Below are 16924 nucleotides of genomic sequence, written 5' to 3'. Positions count from 1 at the left end.
AGGGCCAGTATGTTCATACTGTATCCTAAACGCTATTTCAGAAATGAAAACCTGGGACTAGCACCGATGAAAATGGCAAAAGACTTCACAATCCTTCTGCAGACAGACAGGCAGGCTGTACCATTCCCACTGCTCAGGTTTTATACCTCACTACTAGCGAGCATTTACCATGATCAGCATGAGACTATGACTAGCATAGTAATGGATTTCAACCATACGGTACTTTTTAGCACAGCTGTCCGAACACACACAGTTATTTTAACTATTCAGATTGGGGATTAGAATGATGCTTTGCTGTACAGCTGACCAGTCATCTACCACAAGGAGCAAATGGTTAATGGCCAAACTGAAAAAAGCTTTCCAGTAACCTAGAGCTTGAAAGTTTGTGGCCTCTGCTTTGGGGAGAGACCATGTGCACTTTGACAGAAGTTAGGACCTCAAAACAAAGATTTCACACATACAGTGGGGACAGAGGATACATTTGCAGCTGATATTATCTGTAAATAACCTCAATTAAAACAAATTGCTTATGTTAAAATGCTATAGTAGAAACAAAATTGCTATCTTTCTGTTAAACTTTACATATATTTTCCCCATACATCTAATTTTAGTGCTGCTACCTAGGAAAAAAACAACTAGCCATATTTACTGAGGTACAAATGATTGAAATAACACCCTCTACTTACAGCTTTCTCTTCCACTGAAATCTGGCATAAGTAATTTTCTGCACTTACAGTGCTGTTATCAGGACTGGGGAATTGAATCTCCAGGACTTTCTCAGGTGTCATGGCCCTTGGAGAGAAGGGGGAGCAGCTCGCTGTGGCTGAGGGATAAGCTCTCTGTGATGGGATCTGCTCATCAGCTCCACTGAGACCATTAGTATCAGTTCTTCTAAGCAATTTTGATTCACTTAGGGTTCCCCCCCTCCTTCACTGGTACTTTCCTACATGAAAAGTGGGGGAAGTAATCAATCTGAGCTTCAGCTGGAATTAGGACTGCAGTGACACACGGTTTCTATGGCTTTTGGGAGATCCGTAGGCTTCAGGAAACAAATTGCTTTGCGTAACCAAACCCTGTGCCCACAGTTCCTCTGGGCAATGAAGCCACAATTCAGGGCAAGGGGCAAAGGATCAGAGCTTTCCCTTTCTCTGTATGACAACCGCTTATATACAGGAGGATTTGGTTTATTGTTAGGAAACAAAACTGTGGAGCTTTACGCCACTGATATATTTTAATGCTTTCCTGCCAACACCTACCTGTTAATCATTTACATGCACAAAACCACAGGTACATACACACTGCCTACTCTGCAGTCACACCACAGAAGAATGTGTTGGATTTACTTGGCAACACTATGTGCTCGATTCTTCTGATGCTTTTCACCTTATTGATTGGGCAAGAGTATTTTCCAGCTTTTTAAATACAGTTTCTCAATATAGCTAAGCCAAGCTAAAGGCAACCCCACAGCTAAAAGAGTGGTCCTGCTCTCCTGCTCCTTCTTCTGTCCCTGGCACTAAGTGTCTGCACTTCTTGCTCTAGCACTATAGTGCTGCCCAGTACTGCCATCCTTCTGGCGCACAGACCTGAACTGGGGACATCTCCATCATTCCTATTCTCTCTTTCAACAAGCTTGGTAGAAAACAAAGGAATGCCCAAACAGCAGGGAAACAAATTTTTCTGCAGGTTTACAGTCCTCTATACGGTTTTGCTAACTGTATTTTGGTTCTCTGGTGTTACTGTTAATATTCAGCTGACATTACTGGGGAGGTTTCAGAGCAGCCTTCTGGGGAGTACAAATATTAGAAAACAAATTACTTTGGCACAACCACAGCACAACGTACTCCCTAGCCGAGCTCTGTACAGACACAATGACAGGATGTGGACAGCACAGAGGCTAGCTCAGACTATCTATAGCTCCCACACAACATGTGAGATTGGCCACTAGAGAAAAGAGTATCAACAATTTGTCTGCCTAGAGTCATCCAGCAATATGATGTTGCTGTGGGCGCACACACACACACACAAATCAATAAGACCTCTGAAGGTCTTTCCTTATCCTTTGACCTTGACACAAACCTCAGTAGCCCTAAGTTTCTTTCAGGCTTATACCCTGACAGTGGGAATAGGAATTTTGGACTTCAATACTTGTTCAGACCCATACTTCAAATACGTAAGTGTAGGCAGAGCTACTGCACTCTATTAGATTTTTGTTGTTTTAAACATTGACACCTATAGCAGGGGACAGATTTTTATAGACACTACCCTTTGCTTTTCAGCCAAGAATAGCTGAGGACCCAGTCTGTACACTTACAGTTATTGTCATCTATAACATCGGGGCAGGCAGAAATGGGGAGCTGCATGACTGACCAAAGGTATAGAAAGTGCAGGTAATCAGCAACATAATGCTGTAGGGGGGCGAAACAGTAAGTCATTCTGGGCAAAAGTTTGTCAAAATGGGCCTAAATCTAGGCTGGAGAGTGGTAACGTAGATGAGATCAAGCTGTGATCAGCGGATTTGCTTTTGAGTGCAGACTGGAACATGGACTAAAAGCCCCCAAAGAACTAATTTAGAAGTAGTGAACTCATGCCATCTGGTGGTTAGCATCTCGTCTGGAAAAACACAGTTACCAAGTTAATAGAAGAGATTAGTAGTAGAACTCTGTAATTAATTTCTGTAACGAAATGAAATGCAAAGCCCAAATGCCCTTTTTGTTTCTTTCAGTGCAAGCAGGTTTAGCGAAGAAGCAAGTACCAAAGCCCACAGGAAATACAGCCCCGTTAACAGCCTGAAGGACAGATGGCAAGAATGGGCCGACCAGCACATGATAACGCAGAAGCTGAATCCCTTCAGCGAGGAATTTGACCATGAGCTGGCCATGTCCACACGCCTGCACAAAGGAGATGAAGGGTACGGCCGTCCAAAGGAAGGAACCAAAACTGCTGAAAGGGCCAAGAGAGCCGAGGCCCACATCCACCGGGAGATTAGAGACATGTGCTTCATCATTCAATCAATGGCTAAGCCACGGCCCGACGGCAAGATCCAGGTCACTTTTGGGGAACTCTTCGAGAGATACGTTCGTATTTCAGATAAGGTTGTTGGGATTCTCATGAGAGCCAGGAAACATGGGCTGGTGGACTTTGAGGGAGAAATGTTATGGCAAGGAAGGGATGATAATGTCATAATTACTTTATTAAAATAAGCCTGCTACAACAAGAGCATCTTGTTTTGGTAAACCTTTTTCCACTTCTCCCTTGCTATTAGCGTTTGCACATTTTGAATACAAGATTCCCCCCATTCACCCGCACAGAAAAGACATTGAGCATTTTTCTGAGTATTTATTTTATAACTACTGTGTGATAATGCAAGCATCTGAATGGATTTTTCTCTGTACCAGGAGGGCTTGCAGGACACTTCAGTTAATTACTACATGAAAAATAAAAACCCCATAGCAATATAAATAGCTACAAATGAACTCCAATTTTTACTTGTTCTTACATTCAAGATCTTCCCAACTATTTAAACTGGGATATCAGGAATACAAACCATGCCAGATCAGAAGCTGAATGACAATATAAACTCAGACCAAGTTTTTGATCTCTGAAAGTGATCTTGTGCACGTATTTCCCAATTAATCTATTTATATGCATGTAAAAAGTTTTATTTGAACACAGAATCAAGGATACATTTGTTTCTTTTACAAACAGGACATGCAAATACTACTGCAGAATTATCTTGTGACAACTATTGACACAACTTTATCTTACATATCACATACAAACTAAGACAAAATCCTTCTTTTTATAAATGAGGTTTCATATTTAATGTATTTACATAACTAATTTATTAGTTTCATATTTAGTTATGGATGTTGGAGAAAAAACACCCAATAGAATGTAATGCACAAAAAAGTTTTTAATAGATAGCCACATAGAAAATACCTCCTACGCAGCGTTGTGCAACGTATCATCTGATTATCTATGTAAATACGGTTCTTATAAATACAGGGGAAAACAACATGTAACATAAAAAACAGTCAGGTACTTGTACTGTAATAGTACAAGTAAAAGTGATAGTAAAAAAGTGACTACTATCAGCATCTTCCATTGAAATGTACTTCTGTGAGAAAAGATACAGAAACAGTGTTCATAACTAAAATCAACTAACTTTAAGGAAAATGGTGTTTCATATTACACAGAAACACTGGCCTAATTTTACAGCATGTGCCGTTTGAACCATTCTGATATCACTGAAATAATATATTTCAGTCCAGGTGATGCTGAAGAGGAGTAAACGCTAATGAACTAATACTTCTAGGTCTTAAAATTGTTTGTATTATGCACAAATCTTAGACGTCTGTAAGGTCTATAATGCTTACTGGATTATATAGATCACTGTTTCTCTAAACTACTACTGTAAAAATAGCCATCCTGGTAAAAATGTGCTTCATGTGAAAAGCATTTGTTTTGGAGTGAGATGCCTGGGCAAGTAATTTCCATAATGAAAAAAAAAAAAAGTTTTTTTTTCCCCATAAGATTCTTTCAAACTGAAAGAGCAAATATCTTCTTACAGAAGAAAAGTATACGAACATCTTGTCTCTGTGATAAAACAAGTATTGCTAACTTACTATGAGAGTACAGGTACTCCAGTTTGAAGCTCCAATGAACACATAAATCAAATACAAGTTAGTGATACAAGAACTGATTACTATGTCTATTGTAAGTCTGTATAAATCATTAATATTTTAGGCACAGTTATATGTTGTGAACCTAAGGAAGAAAAAAATTAATTACAAGATGGGTTCAGTGGAACTTACTTAACGTTTTCTTGAGATCTCTCAGACTACTCAAGTTGACCTGCAAAACTGACCTCTAAGTGTAATACTTATATATCAGGGTATTTACCTGCATATTCTTACCTTATTCTTTATGTCTTTATATAATGACCTTTACAGCTGTCTAAATTGTTATGAGGAAATTTGGTTGTCAAAGGAATACAGGAACTATAAATAAAAGCCTTAATTGGTTATTTCTTGGGTTATTCCTCCCACACACTAGAGAAGAAATACGCGTGCATATTCTGTGAAGTAAAGCATCACTAAGTTTTTTCAAAATGTAAGTACATTCTCCTGTTCACAGGCAGTTGAAAATATTTCCCCGTGAAGGTTTCTCTGTCCAAAGCACCAAAACAAGATTCCAGAGTGCATGGAAATGAAACAGTTCTTATACAAAATGCCTGTACAAAGAATACACACTAGAGGCACATAAGTATTAAGTGAATTACATATTTCTGCTCACGAGAACTCTCATCCTACCACAGGACAGCACAGCAGAGATAGAGTTCACCACAGATGTTTTTTCAGTGTTATGTTCACATGTGACAAGGCCCAAGAGCACCTCACCATTGCATGAGGAATCGTACATATTTTCATTCACTGACCCGAGCCAGCAGGAGTGATATATTTTTGTGCTGAAACACTCAAACCGTAATATACCACTAAGAGGTGCATTTCAATATTTTGCATGTTTACAGCGTGTAATAAGAGCTTGTGCTTTGTTATGAAGTCTATGCCATCTACTACACCTTCAGGGGAACATCCGGAATACGACTAGGCATGTACTGCTGAAGTAGGAATCAAAAAAAAAAAACCTTAGGTCTTGAGCCACCAAATTAGCCTGTGGAAACTGAAGAGTAAAGTAAGTTTTTCCACTTCTTCCTACCTGTTCGATAGGAACATGGAAGTTTGAGTGCCTCTTCTACTTTATCTTCTACTTGCTGAGCACTGCTTCTAATGAAGAAATCGTTACACAAAAGAAAGGCAGCAATTGTTGCCAACAAATTTCATTCACATGAGAGCTCTCTCTGCCTTGTTGCATGCCTATTGACAAAAAAAGGCTGGGCTGACTGGATCACAAGCAGATTTAGGTCTGGCATTTTACTGCTCTCACCCCATACGATGTAGGGAGGCAGACACCTGACTTGGACTGAATAAACTGCTGGCATTCTCAAATGCAGCCGTCTTCCTCCAGGTTCATTAGGGCAAGTCAAGCATTTCCTTTGGAGGAACAATTGCTCCTCACCTAGTCTTAATGTCTGAAATTTAGGCATATCTGCACCTACGTTAATGCTGAGATTCACAAAAGTATCATTCACTTAAACATTTGCGAGCAACAAATTATTGACATCTGTCTTTTCTGCAGGCTCCTGTAGGCCCACCAGAATTCACTGTGGACAAGACTACGCTTCACCGGTTTCATATAATGCATATACTAATACTGGGGGCAAGAGAGGCAAGGACAGACCTAAGCTGCAGGGCAAACTTCCCAGCTGAACTGCACTTCAGTGACAGAGGAGATGGGGAACTTTCCCATTTTCTCCTTTACAGAACATAGCAGAGAAATTAATTTCTGTAATTTTTCTTCAAACACATTTAGCAACAGAATGGACCAGTGGCACTCTACTTTCTTAATCATATTGTTTAGTTGATGTTTTCTTGCATATTGCAAAGTCCAGATACATGTGCATTTATACTTACCATATAGGATAAAAACAAGATTATAGGTTTAGAGAAAGGTAACATTAGATCAATTGACATTTGAGGGAAAAAAGACTAGCCTTCAAGCTCACAAGCCCTCTTCAAGTCTCTCCTTGCCTTTAAATCCTTTGATTAGCTGTGTTACAATGTAATCGCTACCACGCATCATAAATCTATAGCTCACTGCAGATAACTTCTTAAGCTTCCTGTTCATAGTCATCCCAATGCAATGTTAAAAACTTTATACAACAACAAAAAAACCCAAAAACTTTTGCAATTTTTCCAACAAAATATTTATTTCCACTGGGTATGAAAACTATACATGTGATATGACTAATGATTTGCCTCATACTATCCTCCATCGTTTAGCTTTGAGTAGGCAGTAACATATAAAGCCTTGTGAAGTGGGAAAAGTATTTACAGGTTTTGTGTAAGAAATATTAAATATTGATATAATTTATGACATATGAAAGTGTTTCATGTAGGTTAAATGTTTTATAACTTTTTTTTTTACTTAAAGATGTGTGACAAGTTTATCCATGCAAAGTAGGTGGAGAAAATAAATCTGAATTCATTAAAAAACAACCAAAGTACTCCATAAATTATCCAGTCTAACTCTCCTAACTATATTGTAACTTACATTCCTGTGAAACTAGAGCGACCTCTGCTGAATTTAAATATTCTACTTAAATTTTAAGTAGTAAGACAATAAAGGTCAGAAACTGCTTGATTAAAGCAGTCTTTGTAGATTTTAAGACCTGCTTTCCTATTTCTGACTTCCTTCAAAAATAAAACCCTTACTCTTTCAGACAAAGAGCGAGCAACTCTTAGTTACTCTCATGGTAGTTTAGCACATTATTTTCTTAAATACTGTGTTTACCCCCAAATGTTTTATTTGAAACGAATTTCCTTCCGATAAATAACATTTCCCTCATTTTGATGTCTGAGGCTTGTGCTGCTCTTGCAAGGGCTGCGTAGTTTGCTAGGAAAGCAGAAGTTCCTTCCTTGGTATTGAAAAACTTGCCTCGTCTTCTGTAGGAACTGTGAAGTACATTTTCCATATTCTGAATGTACTTTTCATGCTTAAGTGACAGCATGGAATTTGTATCAGAAGAAATAAATTTGGCTTTCACACCTTTGTATTTTTTCAAGTCTTACACAACAGTTGCTGCAGTGGCTTGAAGCGAGTGGATGGTTCACTGGATGTGTATTGCACCCACTGGAAGTCAGCTTCCTCCTCCACGGCAGTAATTCCTTCTTTAAAATGTTTCTGTACAGCCAGGGTTCAGTATTGCAGCTCATTTTTAAAACAAGGGAAGGCTACTGAAATAAAATTAGCTGTAGTGGAAAGTATAACATTTGTGGCGAGATCTTCCATCACCACTGATCACACAACAAATATTGACAAGCCCTGTTGCCACAGCTACTTCAGCTGCTATGTATACATTGCACCACACCAACATCTCAACTAAAGTCACTCCTGCCACCGCAGGGCACACTGAAAGTAGTTTAGCATCCAACAGCATGTGTGCTACTAGCAGCGTAACTATTACAACAGAAACTCAACAAGGATTAAAAGCTCGTCAGATAAGCAGGACAGCAGAAAGCAGAGCTTAAACAGACCTGACGTTGGCGATACTGCAGTGGGACAGCCAGCAGGACCACTTTGGTTTGTACATAATACACTAAGCGTACACCATTCACTCAGCTGGACTCACTCTCTCTGCTCCAGTACCACAGTGTAGCTCTATTCCACATTGCACTAGCAGGTATTCTTAAAGGGAGACAGAGCAGAGATTTGTTCCCATAATTGAGTTCCCTGTTGCTGTGACAGTAGTAAAACACCCCGATGACGTGTTCATTTACAAAGGAAAAGCAAAGGAAGAACATAAAAGTGAGATTTAAGTCCTCAATGAGGAATACTGGAGAGTATCCAAATCAAGATTATCTTTTAATTTGAAATTGAGAGTAGTAAATGTTTTTACTCCTCTTCAAAGACTGGATTTCATGCAGACATGCTAACTCCTATACAAAAAAAATAAATCTCATGTAGTATATATAGGTGAGCAGGAGGATGCAAGCACAAGCCATATGTGAGAAATCATGTCCTTTTGCAGATTATACAAAAGCAGTAATTAACATAAATAGGATTTAGAGCTGAAAGATGATGTGGTAAGAATCCCAGGTATCCGAGCAAAACATCGTTAGTCAATGAGTACATCCAAGTACTGTATGCTGAGACAGCCTTCTGGCACCGAACTCTTTCAAAATGTAGCTCATAAAGCCTTCAGCACATGTCAAACCCCAACTCTTTACAATCATAGAAGCAAACCTTGCCAGAAAGATGGAAAGGAATTACACTGCAGAAAATTCATATTGAATTGAAGGCAGGAGGTACATCAAGACAGTGCGTTTGATCTCATCTATACAGTCTTTTATGTGTGTCATACAGAAGTTAACTACACCTTTGGTTAACAAAATTCATGGTCTTTCATTAATAGACATGCATTACTCTGTCGATCCTTTACACAGCTAGTCACACCACTAAGTGTTACCTCAGTCACTTATACTTTAACTCGAATGCCTTTCTGTTCCTTAACTAATTTAGTATTTATACAAGCGTGATTGTTACTGTACTGCTTACTATACTGTTCTTGATTTCCACTTTTTTCTTCCCCATGTGCCTTTCCAAGACTGGTCCAATACTCAGAGACATTCAGCCGCTGAGGATTTTCTGTGCTTTTATGTAATTCTTCAAAGTATAATTCTTTATAAAATTCTTCACAGTAGCATTTAAAATCTAAAATAGGCTTTATTTGCAATAGGAGCTTAGGACAGAGACTAAGCACTTGAATGAATTTGTTTTGTCAGCAAAGGTAATCTGAGATTTCCCCCGCCCTTGAAAATGGCTGAAGACAGTATTTCACTCTCGCCACTTCCCACTGGGCTTTCAAAAACCAAAAATCCCAAAAAGGATGAGCAAATGCATCCTATATATTCAGTAAAGTTATTAAATTAACTGCAGTAATCTGCATTTGTGCTTAAGTAAACTCCAACTTCTAAATAAACTCCAACTCAAGTTTATTTTTACATATATTTAGATTTATTTGCTATACATCACTGTGACCTTATAGGACTTAAAATCCATTACAGGATTTTTTTTTTGTTGTTGTTGTAATAATCAGCCTTAACTCCACAAAGACAATAATACTGCTGTGGAAGACCAAAGGGGAGAAAAGCCATTTCAATTTATTTACAGTTCCTTGTTTTGTAAACATTTAGTCTACACATTGCACTAAGTTCTAATAAGGATAAAGAGCTATACATAGAGACAGGAAACAAAGCCCTGTATTTCTATTCATATTGAGCATTAGCATATTATAGATGAAACATCTGCCCTTTCTCATTACCATAGCAGTAAGCTGTCTTCAAATAAGTTTTTAAAACTTTCCAGAGATGTAAATATTTTGAAATAATATACAACTACATCTATTTAAGCCAACCCATTTGGCTTTTATTCCATTTCTAGAATAATTTAAAGTGCTATAAGCAACCCGTCAATCAACACTTTTCTATAATAACAAAACTACTTTAAACATTAATTTACAAGATAATATACAATGTTCATCTGAAATAGCTGAAATTTCAGCACAAAGTCAGTCACTGTCACACTTAACAGCAATTTTTTTTGTTTTGTTTTTTTGTTTGTTTTTGCAGAACATAGAATAAAAGCTTTGAAACAAACAGTTTTGTTGAGCTGTTATTGCCACAATGGCTTATCAATTTTCCTACAAAAGTGGACAAGAGCTACTGGAACTGTATTCTAGCCTGTCATTTTTTTTGAGGTCACATGACAGTAAGTTTGCATATTCCACGAGTCTACTGAATTACAATATTGTCTACCTATAGTACATTATCTCATTTTAATCAGAGCTGGTGCTAACTGTAAATTTACAACATAGACCCACTCAAAAACATCACAACTATTTTTTTCTTTGGACAGGAATAAGCTATATTCTTGGAGTTGGTGTGCTACACGGCTACAACAGTATAACAGTATATATCTGACACTACGTTGAAGAAAGATGCATCTGTTTCTGTACTTTTAATGCCCTACTATAGCTACAAATTGTTCACTGAGTTTTGCTTGCTTTAGCCTTTTAATTTTGTGGAACTATCATATTACATTCCCTTGCTATTTCTTAAGTCCTTGCCACGTAGCTCAATATTGTCAGTATTTGTCCCAAACCTGCAGATCATTAACAGCATGTGCAAAACACTCTTTAATACAATCAGCATGCAGCTAGAACATGTATTAACTGACTTTTTTCTAAACATGAACAATAAACAAGACAAGTGGCACTGTTGACTTTGGATATCTTCTAACTTCACCATACGTGTAGCGGTATGTGTTAAGAAGGAATGCTAGGCTTCTCATCTGTTTGTGGCACCATATGAATTAACCCATCATTGGTCCGGACCACTCTCTGCGGTACTGCTACCAAATACCCACACGCAGCTTTCTTATATAGGTTCACAGAGGGCAACTTCATTCATAGACATAATTTAATACAAAAATAATAACCTATACTCAGTGAAGCAGCCCCCTAGCAGGATTGCAGAAAGATGTGTGTGGGAAACCTGGGAGGCAACTGTAATAAGGATAAGAAAATTTTGTAGGCTGCAAGGCTCAAAGTAACTGATGTTAGTTTTTAGTCTACACGGTGTATATTTTGTGAAAGTGTCTACAGCTTAGAAAAAGTAGGACAGTATATTACAGATGTGAGAGCATGAAAAAAAGCCTGCTATTTCAAAATAATCACTAGATGGCCACGCTGAAGACTTACAAAAAAAATCAAAAAGGTAAAATGGTGCATTATATTGCTCCTAGGGATTTTTGAGCTGCACTGATTCTTGTCAGGTTTGGGACAATACCCTGTAGAAATAGTTAAATACTCATTCAAAAGCCCAAATTTCTATGTCTTGAATAATGAAGTCTTCTCGCTTAGAAAGTGTATGATTCCCAAATGTTTTACATGAATGACTTCTTCCATGGTAGAGATCACCATCGAGCCAAAGAGCAAACTCCCCTCTGCAAGACAGACAATATATTAAAGCAAAAGACTGAGGGAGCAAGCATTAAACTTATGAATGTATTTTTCATTCAGAAATGAGGAGGAATTATAGAATTCTTTTTCAACAGAAGTACCTCATAGCAGTTGATAAATTTGAAGCCGCAAAGACTCACTTTTTTACTATTATTAATTTGGGATGGGAATATCCCTCTTTCAGATATTCTGAAATAAAAAGCTAACCAGAATTTCTGTTTTCAGCCCCTTCCATTTGCATTAAGAAAAAGGCATAACAGTACTCTTATATGTGAGGAGAAAGCTGATAACAAATAAGGGAAACATCCCAGAAGAAGCTTGTGCACTTGCATGGGGGGGAAAAAAGGGGTGAGAACATAACATTTTTGAAGACACTGGCATGTCTTGGGATGGTACAGTTTCAATTCAAGCCTCTTCTAGTTACAGATAATTTTCACATTTACCTATCTTCAGAATCATACTATTTGTGTCCGTTCTGAATATACCAAGACACACAAATAAGTAGAGCATGCAAGGCATCATAACCTTGCAGGGCTGAAACTTGATGCCACACTATGCTGAAGACAAACCTCCTGTTTAAGCTTCCTGAACGTAGGAAGCTAAACATCTGGCATTAAATCTTTCTTGGCTGGTAACTGCTGAGTCTTGAGCTATCAAACTGAAGTCAATTCCGAATTTTCTTTTCAAAGGTGTGCAGACATATGCACTTTTAACAGACTCTAATGACAAAAAGAAATTGTAACTTACCCTCCTCCACCAAAAGCAAGGGAGTCCATGTCTCCTTTAATGAAGAACATGTTGTCTCCTGTCCATTTGAAAACCTAATGAAAAACACCAAAACAGACTAGTAAGTTAAAATATCCGAACTTCTTGTTTGGGTGGAGGGGAAACCAAACACCAGTAAAGACAGACTATTGGTGGCTAGAGGCCAATTTAATGAAGTTACCAAGTTTACACAGAAAATTCAGGGAAAAGATACATGCAGACAAAACTTCTCTTACGTTTTATACTATTTAAAATAAGACCATTCCAAAAGAGGTTGTCTTTGAGCACTGAAACTTCTACACAATGAAAAATACCAAGAAAATATGCTTAGGTTAGATGATATGCCCTTTAAAAGGATGTAGTTTGTGAATTTTCAGACAGATACCTGGCAGAATTTAGAATAGTAGAAAAATCTCAATACAACAAAAGAGTCGGGTTGAATACATTTTTCACTATGCAAACACTACCGATTTACTGTGCACTTACGTATTTTGTGAAAAATCTAGTATGATGACATTTTTTGGGCGAACTCCTAGAATTTTTCAGATTATTTACGGTTAGATTTATTCAGTAATTATCTTAAGATAATTGATAGGACAAGAGGAAATGGCCTCAAGTTGCGCCAGGGGAGGTTTAGATTGGACGTGAGGAAAAATTTCTTTACCAAAAGAGTGGTTAAACATTGGAACAGGCTGCCCAGGGAAGTGGTTGAGTCACCATCCCTGGAAGTATTTAAAAGACGGGTAGATGAGGCGCTTAGGGACATGGTTTAGTGGGCATGGTGGTGTTGGGTTGACGGTTGGACTCGATGATCTTAGAGGTCTTTTCCAGCCTTCATGATTCTATGATTCTATGACAATGCATATGGGGAAAACAGCAAAAGCATATGAAGCTCTTACTACTTACCTCAAAATCTGGAGAAAAAGTGAACATAAAGGTCTCTCCAGTCCCATAAAAGCCATCACTCACTTTAAACGGTTCAGATGCTAGTGCACCAAAAACCTGTAAGCAAAAATATGCAAGAGAAAATACTTAAGAAAAACTACACAGCATCTGAGAACCTCTAATGATAGTAACTGGTAAACTAATAAACTAATCTGGTTGTAAACATTGCCAAATTTGGAATTCACTACAGGATAAGCTTTACATGGTATCACAGTTCCAAGTGCATTGATTGAGATAAGGTATGGTGCTTTGTGGTACAATAAAAAGGAGGTAGGAGGACTCTCTCTCAATAAAGAGTGAACACAGTAAAAAAAAATAAAAATCAAAGGGATAAAAACTAAACTCAGGAAATTCTCAGAAACAATGTACATATTTTTAAAATTTCAGATCAAAAGATTCTGCTCCTTCATATGTACCTCCTCTTCCACTTCAAGTCGGCTATTTTAAGCAAGTTCCTAGCTGTAACTAAGTTGTTATTTTTCATGTTATTTATTCATTCCAATCCAAATAACAAGTAACACTGGTTACCCTGTCTTACAACAGAGGCAGATTTTAACTAAGCCTTTGCTGGGTAGTAAAAGTATTTATAATATTCAGTAATAAGAACATTACAACAGTAGTTAAAAAGATCTAAGGACAGATTATTGGATTTTTAAACCCGATTAAAGTAGTATCGATTTCTCAGGAACTAGAATAACTAGAAAAAAAACACCCTGCATAGTTATACAATATCAACTATACCCCATGAAGTACAACCCTCCCAAAATCAGTATTTCTGTTGGTAGTAGGAAGCTTGTTTCAACATCTGCAAGAGCAGAGTAGATGTAAGTACCAAAGCACTCCTCGAGCACACTCTCATATGTCTGTATAAGAAAGAAAAAAACAAAGTTTCTGTGTTTTTGTCACATTAAACGGTGAGTTTGAGAAGCATGGGACTGATGAGAGCGAGACATTAAAACTAGTGTCCTGACTTGGATTATGTTCAGGATGTAAAGTAGAAACTATTTTCTTCTACCCATCCTAAGAAACTCTTTAGCTGTAGGTAGGTTTTCCAAGCATTCCTTTCCATGTTGAGCTCTATAGTAGCTGTTAGCAAACACAAAACTAGGTGAGCACGAACTTCAGATCAGGAACTCAAGGATTATATACAGCTATCAAGCATCTAATAAAGACTGCCTCAGCTCGATTTTGAGTTACCAGTTCAGAACAACCGCTGTCAGAAAATTCCTTATTTCTCAGGAATTTTATGCGGTCCAGAAAGTTTCTTGTTCAGAAACTTCTAATTGAAATAGAAGATAGCAAGCCTGAAAAAAGAGTCACGTAAAGAAAAGATGAGCTCATTATGAAACAAGACACCCGCCTGCCCTCAATACACAATCTTCCACTGACTTGTTACGAGAAAAAAAATTACTAGTCTTCTAAAGAATATCAGGGATAATTTTCTTCAAACATCCTAATAATGCACATCAGACTGCGTCTTAAGTCTAACGGATCAATCATGCCAATAGCAGATGTTTTGAAATCTTGTTGAATTCAAGCACTAATCTCTTGCAATAAACTTCTAATAATTTTGGAAAAAAGTATGCACAATAACAAAGAAAATTAACTTGATGCAGGTAGCACTGCACATTTTAGAAGTCACCGTTGAGATCCCATTGTTAAGAGCAGAAGAGAGGTAGGACTTACATACCAAACTTCCTTTAAGTCATTACACCTACAGAAGCTTCCTTATATTATTACTACTTTATTTATTTATGTATTTTTAAGAACAAAATGTCACTACACTGACAAGATACTTTACTCATGTGTAAAACTGTTCCTTTACCTAAATGAAGAGAATTACGTTTGAGCATACATGTGATCAGTATTTACACACTAAAATCTGATTCTCTGGAGGATTTTTAAATTTACTTGACAAAGTGATGAAATAAAGTATCACAGTCAGCTAAAGGTGCTGACTTTCAAAGACCTGTGTCAGTTTCAGATGCATTGTTAAAGAGCAAATTCAGTCTAAAAGTTTGAAGTTCCATGAACTGAGGTGCAGTTTCATACCTCTGTTTTAATGCAAGCTCACAAGAGAACTAGCCCAATCCTCTTTTTGCACAGACATTTATTTCATTCAACATATAGGATCAAACACTGCCAAGACATTTCTCTGTTATCCCCCAGTCTAAATGACAAGAACAGGCTTAAGAGAGAACAAACCTACCATTTATGTTTTGCTTTCTGGGGAAATCAGACCAAAATGAAGGAATTATTTAAAGAAGAAATGTTTGTTTTCCTGTTACTCTCCAGAAGGCTTTTTTGTTTTACCTTTTTTTGTTGGTTTTTTTGTTGTTTGGTTTTTTTTAAGGTAGGCTTGAAATGAGCCCCCAGTGTTATCCCATCAGTTATGAGTCCTACAGCTTTTTATACTTTTCTTCTTTTAGCCCATTACTAGTTAGATGGCCTTGTGGGTCAGAGAAAGTTCAAGTGAGAGTTGACCAAGTATAATATCCAACACAGGATTTGTAGTAAATCGTGCTCAGAACATTAAGTGATCATATAGTCAAACAGTAGCAACAATAGTTTAAAAAAAGAAAGAAAAAAGATCAGAGAAGTCCACCTTAATTCTGGCATGATAGGTGAGGAAGTGCTTATTAGAACAACAATACGGGGGAAGGAAAAAAAAGAGGAAAATGAAATTAGGAATTAAGTAGATCTGAACATTGCTATTTGACATTTGTGGAAAATCAGCTGGCTTAAACAATCACACTCATTTAGTCTAGTACTACAGAGACATGCAAAGTGTTCTCTTCCCCCACAATTTGTGAAGAACTCAAAATTTACATTATAGACAAGACAGTTAAAACTGCTGTTTGATTTCAGGTTTAAATTAAGAGAAGCAATAGCTGTCCTATTATAGAATCATACAATAGTTTGGATTGGAAGGGAATACTAACTCTAAAAACCTTTTTCTAAAAATAGCTTGGCTCAGTTGAAATATGTTTTAAGTGAGAAGACTTTACAGAGTGATTCAGACTAGATGATGACATTTTAGATTGATAGTAGTCAATCATTCTAAGCTGGTACTTCGGGTATTGCTGAAAAATCTCTATGAGTAAAGGCTGGGAGAGGGATTCTTCTATGCGTGCTTTTACTTAGTTTTGGCTAAGGCTTTTAATGACAATTATAAAATCAGGTCTTCCATCAGAACTTTAAGAATTATTGGTTCATTGTCCTTCAAGGACAACACACCAAATATCAAAGCCTTAGATACTAAGTATTTGATTACTCTAATCCTCAAGTTTCTATCAATTGAGTTGTTTAGCAATGTAACTTTTTAGGGTTTTATTTGGTTACTTCAATGTCACAAAACAATTACCTCCAACCCTGATTTCATGCATATTTTCTGCAACACTAGAATTTGAACTTCAAGACTGTATTTCATTTTTACCTGATCTTTACTATCTGTTCCATTAACTGTAATTTTTAAGGTTAAAAATTAAATATGAAAGAGTCAGAAAGAATGCATAATTGCTGGTGTTTATTCTATCTATTGCTGGAGTTCTGCAGAAACCAGTACTCAAATTT

General features: G+C 37.2%; 2 protein-coding genes across 5 annotated transcripts in view; one reads left to right on the top strand and one right to left on the bottom strand.

The window, feature by feature from the left end:
• Positions 1-3215, top strand: part of ABRA (actin-binding Rho activating protein) — a 5898-nt gene extending 2683 nt beyond the window's left edge. The window contains exon 2 of the mRNA XM_009323103.1: positions 2723-3215. Within this exon, the coding sequence (XP_009321378.1) occupies positions 2723-3200 (478 nt within the window). The 3' untranslated portion in view covers positions 3201-3215. The remainder of the gene's footprint in view (positions 1-2722) is intronic.
• Positions 3216-9613: 6398 nt separating this feature from the next.
• Positions 9614-16924, bottom strand: part of OXR1 (oxidation resistance 1) — a 152466-nt gene continuing 145155 nt past the window's right edge. For all 4 annotated transcript variants that reach the window (XM_009323099.1, XM_009323100.1, XM_009323102.1 and 1 more), the window contains 3 exons: positions 13313-13408; positions 12389-12462; positions 9614-11625 (listed from right to left, as the gene is read on the bottom strand). In XM_009323099.1, coding sequence (XP_009321374.1) covers positions 11490-11625; positions 12389-12462; positions 13313-13408 — 306 coding nt within the window. In that variant the 3' untranslated portion in view covers positions 9614-11489. The remainder of the gene's footprint in view (positions 11626-12388; positions 12463-13312; positions 13409-16924) is intronic.

This window comes from Pygoscelis adeliae, unplaced genomic scaffold (genome assembly GCF_000699105.1).
Source record: "Pygoscelis adeliae isolate BGI_AS28 unplaced genomic scaffold, ASM69910v1 Scaffold174, whole genome shotgun sequence".
Classification (NCBI taxonomy): Eukaryota; Metazoa; Chordata; class Aves; order Sphenisciformes; family Spheniscidae; genus Pygoscelis; species Pygoscelis adeliae.
The sequence above is the reverse complement of the archived record's forward strand: the minus strand, read 5'-3'. Positions and strand labels throughout refer to the sequence as shown.